Below are 14,832 nucleotides of genomic sequence, written 5' to 3' on the forward strand. Positions count from 1 at the left end.
AATCTTTTATAGCATACAATTTCACTTTCAACCCCAACCTTGAACTCTAGCCTATTTGTTTTTCCCAATTTTCCTCTGGATCAGCAGAAAAACAGGAGAAAAAAAAGATTTGACTTTTGAAATGTTCCTTTAAAGGTTTATCTTTGTGAAAAATCTTTCTCCTCAGGTCTGTAAGAAAAGGAGGACAGATGCTTTCACTCCCTAGAATGTGCAGCCCTTGTCTCTTAGGGGTTTTGGCTGTCATGCTCAGCAGCATTTATAAGGAAAGAAATAGAGGCATCTTGTAAAGCCAGATTTGGTCCTTAGTCATATTAGATATGGGACAGCACAATTTATCCAGTTGTGTGATGCACCGATGGTATAACCAACTTACCCAAGTGTTCCCCTTTCCTTTTCAATTTATCAGTTTAAATTACATGTGTGGAAAGTGTAGTAATTTAGGAAATAGTTTAAGAAGAGTTACACTGGACCAGCAAATAGTCCTTCCAAAAAGTCCACCTGATTAGTGCTTTCTAAACCCAGAAGCCCTCATATTCAGACATCACCTGAGAACCCATGGCAGTGTCTACACCACACTTTCTGTAAAGTTCATCATTAAGACCACTTATTCAGCATCCAAGTTTAAATGATGGCCTTTGTATGGTTTTTTTTTCAAATTATGCATCCAAATTTTGTGTCTCATTAATCAGTGAGGATAGTAGCAGTGAATAGAGAACTGAGCCTGAAGTCAGGGATTCAGAAAGGCCTGAGTTCAAATTCAGCCTAAGCAAGTCACTCAACCCTCTGTTTGCCTTCAGTTTTCTCTACTACAAAATGCTAATAATAACAGCACCTACCTTGCAGTAGTGTTATGAGAATCAAATGAAATGATAATTGTAAAGCATAGTGTTTGACACATAGTAAGAGCTATAAACATGTTAGCTATAACTATCATTGTTATTATTATCATCAATATTATTATTATAATTAGTTCTGCCCTATAGGGCAAAGATGATTAGTAATAATCAATGTAATGAAAATAAGAACAACTGATATTTATTATAATGCTTTAAGGTTTGCAGAACCTTTTTTTGCAAACCATTTTACAAATATTATCTCATTTGATGCTTACAACAACCTCAGGGAGGTAGGGGCTATTATAGGCCCATTTTTCAGACAGTTAGAAGTTAAGTCACTTGCCCAGGGTCAGACAACCTGTAAGTGTCTGAAACAAAATTTGAACTCAGGTCTTCCTAATTATAGGTCTAGAGCTCTATCCACTGCACCTCTATCCACCTGTCTATGATCAATAAATCAATCAACAAACATTTTTAAGGGCCTACTATGTGCCAGGCATTGTGCTAAGTGTTGGGATACAAAAAGAGGCAAAAAATAGTCCTGTTCTCAAGGAGCTTACAATCTAATGGGGAAGACAACACGCAAACAAATATATACAAAGCAAGTCATATATAAGATAAATATAAATAATTAAAAGAGAGAAGGCAATGGAATTAAAGAAAAGTTAGAGAAGGCTTCCTATAGATAGGACTTAGAGTTCAGAAGTGAGGGGAGGAGTTTCCTTAACAATAAAATGGGGATAATCATAGTACCTACCTCACAAGGTTGTTGTAGAATGCTTATCAGAGAGCTTGACACATAGTGGGTACCACATAAATGCTTATTCCCTTCCCTTTTCCTTTTATTTAAAAATATTCCATTTTTTCAAAAATTCTTTTACTTTTCTCTAATCAAACCATCGCTTTTTGCCTCCAATAGTTTCTTCCTTTTGTTTAATTAAAATATCCCTCTGTATCCCTTATATCTGCCAGCATCACAGCATGTCACATTTTAAAGGGACCTAGGTATCATCTCATTCAACCAGCACTAAGGAGGAATACTTTCTACAATGTTTCCAGTTGATAACTACTCTCTGTGTCCAGCCATTGTTGGTGATGAAAATGAACCCCAAAATTTGAAATCATTTTTGAAAGAAATTTATTTGGTTATTTGATAAATGATAGAACCAGAAGAAGTTATGGTTCCTTGTCCAATCTCTGTGAAGTTTACAGTATAGTATGTAGAGTTCAAACAAGAGTACCAACACTAACTGCAGTAGAACTAGTTAAGTACAAGATTGCAGAGGGGGCAAGCCTAGATAAGGTCCACTGAGATATACATATATAAGTAAACATAAACATTCAAATTAAAGTAGATTAACATGTAAGGATAAGCATTCAAATTTGGGGATCCCCAAACACAAGCATTAGGTAGACCTAAGACCTGGCTTGGACCCAAGCATTCCCTGAAGTCCATCTGGATTCCCCTGAGAGTATCTCTGAGCTCAGCCTGACCTCTAAGTAAGCTTTAGGGTTAGACATTTTCTAGCTACATAAAGATAAGTTCAAACAATATCAGTAAATGATAAATAATAAAGTATTTTTTCTCACCATTCAATTAGTTCCATTTCTGATGACTTTCATCTAGCTTATATCTTGCCATCTGAGATAGCATTAGAGACTTTGTCAAATGCCTTGCTGAAAACCAAGAATGTCAAATGTTTGGATTTCACTCTGGCTGAAAAGAACACAGGATTGGTCGTGATAAAAATTATGCTGTCTTCTAGTGATCATTACTTCCTCTTTGAAATATTTATGTTATCACTTTAATTTTATGTTTCAGAATTTTGCTAGGAATAGAAATCAAGCCAATCAACCTATAGTTTAAAGACTCAGTGCCATATATATATATATATTTTTTTTTCAAAATGAAGCAGCACTTAACCATCTTAAGTCTCTAACTTAAGATGAAAGTTCACCATGATTTTTTCAAAGATCACAAACAGTGGTTCAGAAATCATATTCAGAAGATTTTTCAGTAAACACACTACTTGTGGCAGGAGTGATAGAAATGAAGGAATAGACAGTAATCACCTTGAACTGCTAAGTAGTAAAGTTAGGACTCAAACTCAGGTCTTCTTACTGGGTCTTTGAGTGTTCTTGATAGAAGTCCCTTCCAATTCTTCCCCCGCCATGTTTCCTCTACATAAATAACTGTGATGCGAGTAAGTATTATATAAGTACAAATGAGAGGTCTCAGCAAAGTTGTATGAGAAATTTGTGGAGGTAAGACTCACTTTCACCTACAGGGAGTGGAGGGATCAAGGGAAGGCCCCTTCTGAAGAAGGTACCACCTGAGTTGAGCCTTAAAGAAAGGTGAGACCAGTTTCAGTAGACCGAAATGAAAAGGAAGTCCATTCCAGATATGGGGGAGGGTATAAAAAAAGGCATAGATATGAGAGGGGACAAAATGGTGACTAGTTCAGTTTGCCTGGAAAATATAATATATAAAGGAGAATGGAATGAAATGTGGCTAGAAAGATAAGTTGCTTGGCAGATTTTTGAGGTCCTTGAGCAGCATGAGAAGTTTATAGTTTATTCCCTTGACAAGGGGGCAGCTGAAGGTTTTTGAGTAGAGAAATAAGATGGATCAAACACATCCAGAGATTCTCAAATCCTTCTTGCTCCTATATTTCAAGATAGATTCTGCCAATGCCTAAACTGTGATTTAGGCACCTTCAGAATCTACACTAATTCATTTAGTCACTAGGGTACAATCCAGTCAGTGTATTTTTTTTTTTTGCTTTAAAGTAATAAAAAGTAACCTATTTTAAAAGTTAATGCAGATCTCAGAGGTGACTCATTTAGAACTGCTGTTGAAGCCTGGCTCATTATTGTGTTAAGAGACCATAATCTCCGTGACATTGTGTCTAGCACCCAGATGGTTATAATCCTCACTCTTAAATTTTTTATAATATTCTAAATTACTATGGTTCACACTAACACAACTAACTATATTTAGAAAAATTAATTGTTAAACTCCCAAGTAGTATACAGCATATGAATATGGTAAGTAGAAAGTATTTTCAACACAAGGTAAGAGAAGAGACTGGAAAATCTGAAAATGAGTTCCCTTAGGCACAATCTCAGAAACGCTACATACAGAGCTGTTGTGAGGCTCAAATGAGATAATGGACATAGAGCACTTTGCAAACCTTAAAGCATAATATAAATGCCAGTTATTATTAGTAGTAGTAGTAGCCTGCAGTCACCAGGCCCCCAGTCTAGAGATGACTTTATTCCCTAAACCTTCTATTGCGCTCCTGCTGAGCTCTAAGCAATGTTTATAGAGCAATACAGGAATGTGCTGCTAAATGTTTAACAACCAGGCTGGGAGAGGAAAAAAAAAAAGAGGGAAATGTATGTACACCCATTTTTAAAATTTTAATCTGTATTATTAAGTCTAGACAATCAACAAACAATAAATCAAGCCCTGACTTATTGCCAGTTTTGACATATAAGTGCTCACCCTGAAAATTTAACAATCAGCTCCATTACACCTGGCACAGGCACACACAGGTTACATATGGATCATCATAGCGATTACACATGAACTGTTGCCACAGACCCTACATTGTTAGGGAATGGAGGTGGGAGGGGAGAGGATACACTGTGAAAGGAGGCTGAAATGAAGTGGACTTTGGCTAGCAGTGTAGTATGTATGCATGTGTGTATGTATGTAGCATGGATATAGTATGTACATATGTAGTATGTAGTGTGGCAGGCAAGAAAAGCACTATGTTTGCAGCCATAGAATTGTTCCTTGGTTCAAATCCTGGCTCTACCACAGGCTAACTATATGAGCTAACCATGTGAGTAATCATTTAACTCTTTTAGGGCCCCAGTTTGTTCATCTACAAAATAATGGGGTTGATCCCTAAGAATATTTCTAGGTCTAAATCCTGATTCAATTTTTTAGAATTCAATTCAAATCAGTTGATTGAATTGAATCAAAGTCCTCTAGGAATAACCTTAATTTAAAAAAAGACAGTGATTAGAGAACGCAGAAGGGATATCCTTAAAGGTTCCAGAAATGCATTTTATATGTGTCTATATGAGATTTCCCTAAAAAATTCAGAGGGGAACAGTACCCAAGCTGCTATAGAGACATTATATAAGTCCCACACTGAATCTCATAGTTGAAGTAAGAAATTCTGGTATAATAGTGTATATGCAGGATATGAGCTATCCATTATATCCATCACAGTAGCACCATGCACCTATTATGTACTATAACACCACTGGTCTCTTCCCCCAGCAGTCCTATGGCTTAAGAGTGACTTTACCCAGCTTTTTACTATCACCATTGTTCCCTTTCCCCCAACAAACAGCTGAGCTAGTGGATAAGGAACAATCTCCCATTATCCTTGAATTGATTCCTAAGGCAGCTATATCCCTGTGCAAAGTTGTATAAATGATTGAGAGTACCTTCCTTGGGCTGCTGATTTGAAGAATATCTAAAGTGAACTTTGTTCAACAGCCCTCTGATTATTAATATCAAGAAAGACAGAGAGACATGCTCACCAACCTTACTCACCATTGTCATGAAGGAGATCCATCATAAAGTCCAAGTTAAAGAAAAGCAACAGAGAGCTCATATTGTTACACATGTCATGTAAAGAGAATATAAGGAATGTCCTTGGCATGTTGGGTGTGTCTCTTCTGTCAGATTTATGTGTGTGGAGAGGTGGGGAATGGACAAGAGTCACAAAGGATGAGCAGACATGGATGGAATACAATCTGTATTCCTGGCAGGATTACCCACACCTATGAGATCAGTGGAGTATATAGAACACAATAGCATACTCCCTCTTATTCAATCAGCAATAGTTTAATCAAAGTACCTTTAGTAAGTGTTAACCATATGCTAGGAACTGGGGTTATAAAGACAAAAAAGAAACATACTTACCCTCAAGGAACTACATTCTGTAATGTCAGGCCATTACTAACAAGACAATAATCATGTAATCCAGGAGATTCCAAAAGTCTTAATGCAGTTTTAAGCTATTAACTTTATTTGTTACCATTATTTATTGTGAATAATAATTTTTTTTTATTTTTAGTTATTATTATAAAGGCTATTAATTGTAAAGCTTAAAACTATTCTAAGACTGTATTCCTATATGGATGGCAGGGGCTCAAGATAATGTTGATGACAGTTAAATTCACAAATAGAAAAATGAAAGGGAAAACTTGAATTGGGTATAAAACAAGAAAAAAAACAGACAAAACTATGCACCAAGGGCAGAGCCAAGATGGTGGAGGGAAAGCAGTGACTGTCTTGAGCTCTCCCCCCAAACCCTTCCAAATACCTATTAAAAAAAGGCTCCCAACAAATTCTAAAGCAGCAGAACCCACAAAAAGACAGATTGAAACAAATTTCCGGCCCAAGACAACCTGGATGGTTGATCAGAAAGGTATATTGTGGGTGGGGAGAGGAGCGCAGTTCAGCATGGGTGCGCAGGCTGCAGTGGACCTTGAGCAGGCCTCAGAGGACTGAATCGCAGGCAGCTGTGGCGGTTTCCAGACTTCTCAACCCAGGAATGCCAAAGACAACTTAGGAGGTCAGTGGGAAAAGTCTGTGACTGCTGTGAGGGAAGGAGCTATGTCTCAGCCGCCCCCGGAACCACGGCTGTTTCCTGAGCTTCTGGCCCACAGACTGAGGGGGAATCGAGTGGCTGATCAGAGGGAGATTGCAAGGATCTCTCTGCCAGGGCTGAGGCAGGAATCTCTTGCTTTACCGATGCTTGGATCTGGGTCACAGTTCTGAGGGGTGGTCCTGGGGCGAGGAGGAATGCTGGTGTGGTGGAGCTTGTTGTGGTGGTGGAGAGGAAACACCTCACCCCTTATCACAGCACCTTAGAAGAACTGAAAATTTTCAGGTTTCTAGAAGTATCTCTGAAAACAGCTGTACAAACCCCCAAAGCTTGGGACAGTACATTCTCCACATTGGAAACAGACTCTTACCTTAACAAAGAGTTTAAAACTCAAGTAATTGGCCAGGATCATGAGTAAGCAGTGCAAAAAGAGTCAGACTATATTATCTTACTTTGGTGACAAAGAAGATCAAAACATACAACCAGAAGAAGACGATGAAACCAAAGCTTCTAAATCCAAAGCCTCCAAGAAGAATATGAATCAGCCCCAGGCCTTGGAAGAGCTCAAAAGGGATTTTGAGAAGCAAGTAAGAGAAGTAGAGGAAAAACTGAGAGTGATGCAAGAAAATCATGAAAAACAAGTCAACAGCTTGGAGACCCAAGAAAATACTGAAGAAAATAACACCTTAAAAAACAGCCTAACCCAAATGGCAAAAGAGGTCTAAAAAACCAATGAAGAGAAGAATGCCCTAAAGAGCAAAATTGGACAAATGGAAAAGGAAGTCCAAAAGATTACTGAAGAAAATACTTCCTTAAAAATTAGAATAGAGCAATTGGAAGCTAGTGACTTTATGAGAAATCAAGACACTGTAAAACAAATTCAAAAGAATGAAATATTAGAAAGTAGTGTGAAATATCTCATTGGAAAAACAACTGACCTGGAAAATAGATCCAGGAGAAAGAATTTAAAATTTATTGGACTATCTGAAAGCCAAGATCAAAAAAAGAGCCTAGACATCATCTTTCAAGAAATTATCAAGGAAAACTGCCCTGATATTTTAGAACCAGAGGGCAAAATAGAAATTGAAAGAATCCACCAATCTCCTCCTGAAAGAGATCCCCAAAGGAAAACTCCTAGGAATATTGTAGCCAAATTCCAGAGTTCCCAGGTCAAGGAGAAAATATTACAAGCAGCCAGAAAGAAACTATTCAAGTATTGTGGAAACACAATCAGGATAACACAAGATTTAGCTACTTCTACATTAAGGGACCATAAGGCATGGAATATAATATTCCAGAGGGCAAAGGAGATAGGATTACAACCAAGAATCACCTACCCAGCAAAACTGAGTATAATCCTGCAAGGGAAGAAATGGTCATTCAGTGAAATAGAGGACTTTCAAGCATTCTTGATGAAAAGACCAGAGTTGAATAGAAAATTTGATTTTCAAATACAAGACTCCAGTGGAACATGAAGAGGTAAACAGGAAAGAGATAATCATAAGAGACTTATTAAGGTTGAATTGTTTACATTCCTGCATGGAAAGATGATATTTGTAACTCATGAGACCTTTGTCAGTACTAGGGTAGGTGGAGGGGAAAAAATCATATGTACGTATATATATATAGATAGATAGATAGATAGATAGATAGATAGATAGATAGATAGATAGATAGAGGGCACAGGGTGAGTTGAAAATGAAGGGGTCATATCTGGAGAATAAAATTAAGGGGTGAGAGAGGAATATACTAGGAGAAGGAGAAAGGGAGAAGTAGAACGGGGTAAATTATCCCACAAAAAAAAAACAGAAAAGAAAAGGCTCTTACAGTGGAGGGGAAATGGGGGAAGGTGAGAGGGAAAGAGTGAATCTTATTCTCATAGGATTTGACTTAAGGAGGGAATAACATACATACTCAATTGGGTGTGGAAATCTGTCTTACCCTACAGGAAAATAGGGGGAGAAAGGGACAAGAGAGCAGGGAAATGATAGAGAGGAGGGCAGATTGGGAAAGGGAGTAATAGGAAGCAAATACTTCTGAGGAGGGTCAGGGTCAAAAGAAAGAATAGAATAAATGGTGGGGTAGGATTAAGGGAAATAGAGTTAGTTTTTCACAGCATGTCTACTATGGCAGTGTTTTGCATAACTGCACATATATAACCTATATTTAGTTGCTTGCCTTATCAATGAGGGTGGGTGGGGAGGGAGGAAGGGAAAAAATTTGGAACCCAAAGTTTTAAAAACACATGTTTAAAAAAAATGTTTTCACATGCAACTGGGAAATAAGAAATACAGGAAATGGGGTACAGAAATCCATCCTGCCCTACAGGAAAATTGAAGGGGAAGGGGATAAGAGAAGGGGGGAGAGATAGAAGGGAAGGCAGACTAGGGGAAGGGGCATTTAGAATGCATGCCATCTTGGGGTGGGGGAGGGGCAAGATAGGGTGAAAAGTTGTTAGTCAAAATCTTGTGGAAGTAAATGTTGAAAACAAAAAAAAAATAAATAAAAATTAACATAAAAAAAACTATGCACCAGAAAGTTTCATGTTAGCACCATAAAAATGTCAGAGTTGGAAGAGGCTTCATAAGGCATCTGGTTCAATGTGTGTCTTGGCAATAATCTACTCTACAACATGCCCCACAAATGTGCATCAATATAGCCTCCACTGTAAGACACAATTGCAGCACAGTTCCTCTGATGCGACATGGCATGCTTAGTACACATTATTTCTACTCACATTTTGAAATGGATCTAGTAAACCATTCACACTATATAGTACCTGTGTAATTCACTATAAAACATGGTTAGTACTTACATATTTTTTAAAGAATTGAGTAGTAAAATAGAGGTAATTAAAAGTGGAATGAACTTTCAAGATCATCTGATTGAATTTACTCCTTTTTACTGATTAGAAAACAGATCCAGAGTAACAAAATGCCCTGGCCCAGTTCCAACAGGTAACTGAGTCACTTTGGAAACCCAAGTTTCCTCATTTCAACTCAATAACTCTTTTTACTATCCCATGCTGCAACTTGGCTTTCCTTAAAACAAATCTAAACTCTTAGCAAGAAATGCAGAATGTTTGATCATTTACATAATTTGCACCTGTGGTGAGCTCTCCATTACTGAGATGATTCAAGTAAAAGCTAGATGACCACTCAGAGGGTACATTGTAGAAAGGATTATTATTCAGTATTAATTAGCTGGACTAGATGATCTCTGAGGTACCTACTAACTCTGAGATTCTCCTAATTCTGATTATCTCATCATGAGGAGGGAAAATTGCCAAGGTGATACAGCAATGGATGGATACTAGCCACATCAGGAATGTGCATTTTTCTAACTCTTGTAGAAAAAACTTTGTTCAGACATCTCAGGGTGGGGGTGAGAAGAAATAGTGATACACTCCTTGATGTCACCTTTACTCCAGGCAGTTGACATTTTGGTATTTCCTTCTGATTTTATCATAGAAAAAGAGACAAGCTGTTGAAAGTGGCAAACAAGAAGCTGAGAAAACATTAAAAGAGGGCAATGACATACTTGATGAAGCCAACCATCTTGCTGATGAAATCAGCTCTGTGATAGATGTGAGTATTCTATAACACTAAAACAGATTTTCAAACATATTGTAGGACTGGTGCAAGTAAGCATAAATAGGAAGTTATATTCTGTACTTATACCTCTATTGGCCTGATGATAGCTCAAAGAAATTTAATGTCTGTTTTTTTTTCCTTCATAAACATAGAAGTCATGTTTTATATTAATCCAGTGATATAATATTTATGGTCCTTGCTTATAAGACATGGCATTGCTACCCTACTAGACTTGAAGGTTTTCACATAAGACTGTACACACATGTACATGCACATACCTAGGCAGTCTAGATCCTCTCTTCCACACAGGCAAGGGATATATCTTATTTAAAATATAATGTTTACAATCTGTATTTTGTGTCATACATGGCATTGAGGAAAAATGTAAGCAAAGCCTTATCTAGCTAAGTATCATGCAGTACATTGCATATATATAAATGTAGAGTCTCAAATTTCCATACATGTATCCTTTACAAATAAATAACATCATCCTTTTGAGAGTTAAATTTTTTATGAAAATTTGCTTCTTTCATTTCCCAATTTACTTCATTAAATTAGTGCTTTAACACTCTGTTGCCTTTTTACTCCATTAGTTCAATTGACATTTAACTAAAGGTAATTTTATTAGTAAATTTTATTAGTAAATTAGTAAATGAGAGTATATTATTAGTAAAGAGAGTATATTATTATATATTAGGGAGTATATTAGTAGGAGGAGGAGTAGTAAATTAGTAAATTTTATTAGTAAATTAGTAAATGAGAGATTTTGTTTGGACTTAAGTTGCTTAAATGTTCTCCTCTCCTCTCATCTTCATAACAGTTTGTTAAAGACATTCAGAAAAAGTTGCCAGCAACATCTGAAGAACTTAAGGACAAAATAGATGATCTGTCCCAAGAAATTAAAGATAGAAGACTTCCAGAGAAGGTGTTACAGGCTGAAGACCATGCAGCTCAACTGAATGAATCATCTGCAGTGCTAGATGGGTATGTTGGCCATTGCTGGGGATTTCTAGGTACATTTATCGTTCTCAGATGCCTTGCCTGATGGACAGAGTAGAAAGTTGCTTTCAAAGTTTGATTGCTGTAATTATGAGCATACAAGCCACATATCCTTGCTGTGGTGCCTAATTAGTCAGGCCTGGTCAAAGCCGTATGGAGCAGCATCAAAAGTCTCAGTTGAAAGTGGATGCAAATTGGGTATGGGTAGGGGGTATACATAGCCTTTGGCTAAATTTAGAAAAAAATCTTTTTTTTTCTCAGCATAGAAAGCACAGTAGCTATCTGATTACCATTTAAAATAATAAAAATCGCGTATCCTTACACAAGTCAGTTTTCTTTTTGCCGTTGTATGGTAGTATATTTTTCAAAGTGTGGCTTTTGATATGTGACCATATAGACAGACATTGAGTGATAAAGAGTAACTTGGGGATTTTCAGTGGAAAGAAGTATTATCCAGTCCCATGGTATTTTTTCAAATCAATAAAAACAATTTTTTGAGGTATCTACTATTTGGAAGACACTGAGCAGACACTTATTTCTCTTGGATTAGCAATAGGGACAGCAAGTAATTTCATTGGTATAGGAAACCCCCAGGTAGAGAAACCTCTTCTACCAATGCAGATTAGTAGCTTCTCTGAAATTTGTAGTCTTAGGAAGTTTCCAGGAGCCCTGTGAGACTAATTGACTGGCCCAGCATCACAGAGGTCAGAGGTGTCAGAGGTAGGGCTTGAGCACAGGTCTTTCTGGTGTCATCACCAGAGCTCCATCCAGCCCTTAATTGTGTCACTTGACTTAAAATATGAGGAAAATATTTTAACACATGAATTTCTTTTGCATTAAAACCAGTTTGCTTCATATGTGACCTAAAATCTAATCCAGGTTGTGTTACATTCAACATACTCTGATCCTATATATGTTAAGAAAGTTGTTTAATAAGATGATACTATTTTGAAGTATTTTTAAAGGGATTCAAAGCTGGTGTATGTAAGATGTTGTGTTATAGCTTGAAATTTTGGTAATGAATTTAACTTAAATATATACCTCTCCCCATGATTTGGAATTTCAGTAATTAATGCTTATTAGCAAAGACCAATTAAAAACTCTATGATAAACATTCCACTCAATAACTATTTTCTTTTTGATTGCCACCTGGGGCCATTCAAATAGAATCCTTGAAGAAGCTAAAAACATCTCCTTCAATGCCACTGCAGCCTTCAAAGCTTACAGCAACATCAAAGACTACATTGATGAGGCTGAAAGGGTTGCCAAGGAAGCCAAAGGTCATGCAAACGAAGCCACACAACTGGTAAGAAAATAAGTGTCTATGCAAAATACCTCAAGTTTAAATGAGCTATAATTTTTAAAGAATTAACTGAATTGCTTGTCTAGGATAACAAACTGAAGTTGTATTTCCTCAATCCTCTGGTTTTTACATGAAAGGAGAGGTAAGCACTGTGTACTGTGAATGTTGTCCAAACTACTCTTTTCTACCCTCTGGACAAAGTTAGGCCCTAGATGGCCCTCTATTATTACTACTTTTAATTCTCTTATATGCCTCCCTGAATAGACTGTTGGGGCGAAGAGGAGAAAGTTATAGACAAAGAACAGTGCAGCATATGACATCATCAATGATATCATGACATATCAATGACATCACTGATATCGTATGCAGATGATGAGAAAGGTTACTTGGGAAACAACAGTCTCTCTAGCAGTCACAGGAAAATCAATATCATAAAAAGTATATCACTCAAAGGAAGAAAGTTTTTTAAACCACCATACCAGACATTATACATCCAAATAATTTTTCTCATTTCAAAGAAGTCATTCTGATAAGCTATATACTTATTCCACTAATGCTTCTATAACACAAACTCTGGGGCTACTCTCCCAAAACCCTATTCATACTGGCAAGCTGGATCCCTAGAGCTCAGCTACTTTTTCACCCTTAAGAATAAAGCCAGGCCTCAACTGGTGAGAATAATGAATCCCCTGAAGTAGATATATTATTCAAATTTGCACTGCATGTTTCCATTTCACTGAAACCAATTACCATATTTTACATAATGATAACTTAAATCATGAAAATTTGAATGTATGCTACCATTTCATGGGATTTGTTTTTTGCACTAATCAGAGCTTAGCTATAACCTTAAGGAGTTGGGTAAAGGGCAAGGAAGAAGTCCTAATATAATTGTTCATGAACCCCCACTGGTGTGCTTCCCCATTGATTATCAATTGATATCAATTAGCCAGACAGACATGATTAGCTCCTACGAATAGATATTTACTAAGATGGTATAGTAACAGTGGTTGGTACCAAACATTCCCCGAAACTAGGGGGCTCAAGATTAGAGAGTATATGTAACAAAGGTATAATTAATGGCTCCTGTTTATTGGAGGTCCATTTCTCCCTTTGTAGAAATCTCATAAAGTTCTTATTACACACACACACACACACACACACACACACACACACACACATACATAGTAGCTTTCTGCTGGGTTACTTATATGCTCTTGAAGCAGTCTTTCCTATTTGTAAATAGTTTGTCTTAGGTGCCTCATATATAGATCGTGCTATCAGTCATTGTTCACTTTATCAATAAGTGCCAGATCTTCCAAACCTTCCAAACTTTCTAAATTCACAAGGTCTTCCTCTGGCTAAAGAAGTGGGGAGGAGATAGAGGCTCTCGTGTCTTTCTCTCTACTTCATCACCAAGCATTCTCTCTCTGAGGGTTGGCTGAAGCTTTCTCTTCTAGCCTAGTCTGTGACTTGAATAATGAGTTTCAAACCAGTTCCCAATATACTTCCTATGTAGCATCTTTTTGTTTCATCCAATGGCTTTAATTCTTTCCAAACTTATCAAGACTTTTCATACCTGGTTTAATAATAACAAGTTACCCACTGTAGCTGGATCTAAGAGTGTGTAGAGGGATGTGAAGTATAAGAAATCTAGAAAGGTAGAAAGAATTCAGATTACAAAGATATTTAAGAGTTAAACAAGAATTTCTATTTGATTCTTTAGGTTAATAGACCACTGGAGTTTACTGAGTAATGGAATGACACAGTTAGACCTATGCTATAAGAAAATCACATTGGCAGCTGAGTGGAAGATAGAATAGAGAGAATACATGAGGTATGAAATAGAGAATACATATTTTAATAAGGCCAATTAGATATCTATCACAATAATTTAGGCATGAAGTATTTAGCAGCTATATTAGGGTGGTGGCAAGTGCGAGAGAAGAGAATAGGAGGAAAGATGTTTTAAAGGTATAAATGACAGGATATTTCAAGAGATTCAGTATGTGGGATAAGTATGAGTAAGGAGTTAAGGATGACAAGGTTACAAGCCAATGTAACTAGAAGGATGGTGGTAACCTTGATGATAATAGCGTAATTTTGGGGAAATATAATGAGTTCTGATTTGACCTTGTTGAATTTGAGGTCCCCTCTAGTTAGAGATGTTCAAAAGGCAGTGAGGTGTGATTGAAGTTGAGGGAGACACTAGGGCTAGATATTTAAATATATATTGGTGTAATAATTGAACCTATGGGAGCCAATGAGATCATCAAGTGAGATAGGATAGAGAAAAAAGAAAAGAGAGCCCAGGAAAAAGTCTTGAGGGACATGGTTACTGGGCATGACAAGGAGAAAATCCAACATAGGAGACTGAGGAATGGACAGACAATAAAAGGACAAGTAGACAAGAGCATGCTCTCTCTCTCTCTCTCTCTCTCTCTCTCTCTCTCTCTCTCTCTCTC

The 14,832-nt window shown here is 37.0% G+C and overlaps 1 protein-coding gene and 1 long non-coding RNA gene across 3 annotated transcripts in view; one reads left to right on the forward strand and one right to left on the reverse strand.

The window, feature by feature from the left end:
- The window catches only part of LAMA2 (laminin subunit alpha 2), a 793,905-nt gene that overhangs the window by 653,269 nt on the left and 125,804 nt on the right, over positions 1-14,832 (forward strand). For both annotated transcript variants that reach the window (XM_027848591.1, XM_027848592.1), the window contains exons 38-40: positions 9,943-10,059; positions 10,886-11,049; positions 12,232-12,370. In XM_027848591.1, coding sequence (XP_027704392.1) covers positions 9,943-10,059; positions 10,886-11,049; positions 12,232-12,370 — 420 coding nt within the window. The remainder of the gene's footprint in view (positions 1-9,942; positions 10,060-10,885; positions 11,050-12,231; positions 12,371-14,832) is intronic.
- The window catches only part of LOC114033155, a 166,101-nt gene that overhangs the window by 64,553 nt on the left and 86,716 nt on the right, over positions 1-14,832 (reverse strand). The window lies entirely within an intron of this gene.

This window comes from Vombatus ursinus, unplaced genomic scaffold, assembly GCF_900497805.2.
Source record: "Vombatus ursinus unplaced genomic scaffold, bare-nosed wombat genome assembly UNPS02006779.1, whole genome shotgun sequence".
NCBI classification, from domain to species: domain Eukaryota; kingdom Metazoa; phylum Chordata; class Mammalia; order Diprotodontia; family Vombatidae; genus Vombatus; species Vombatus ursinus.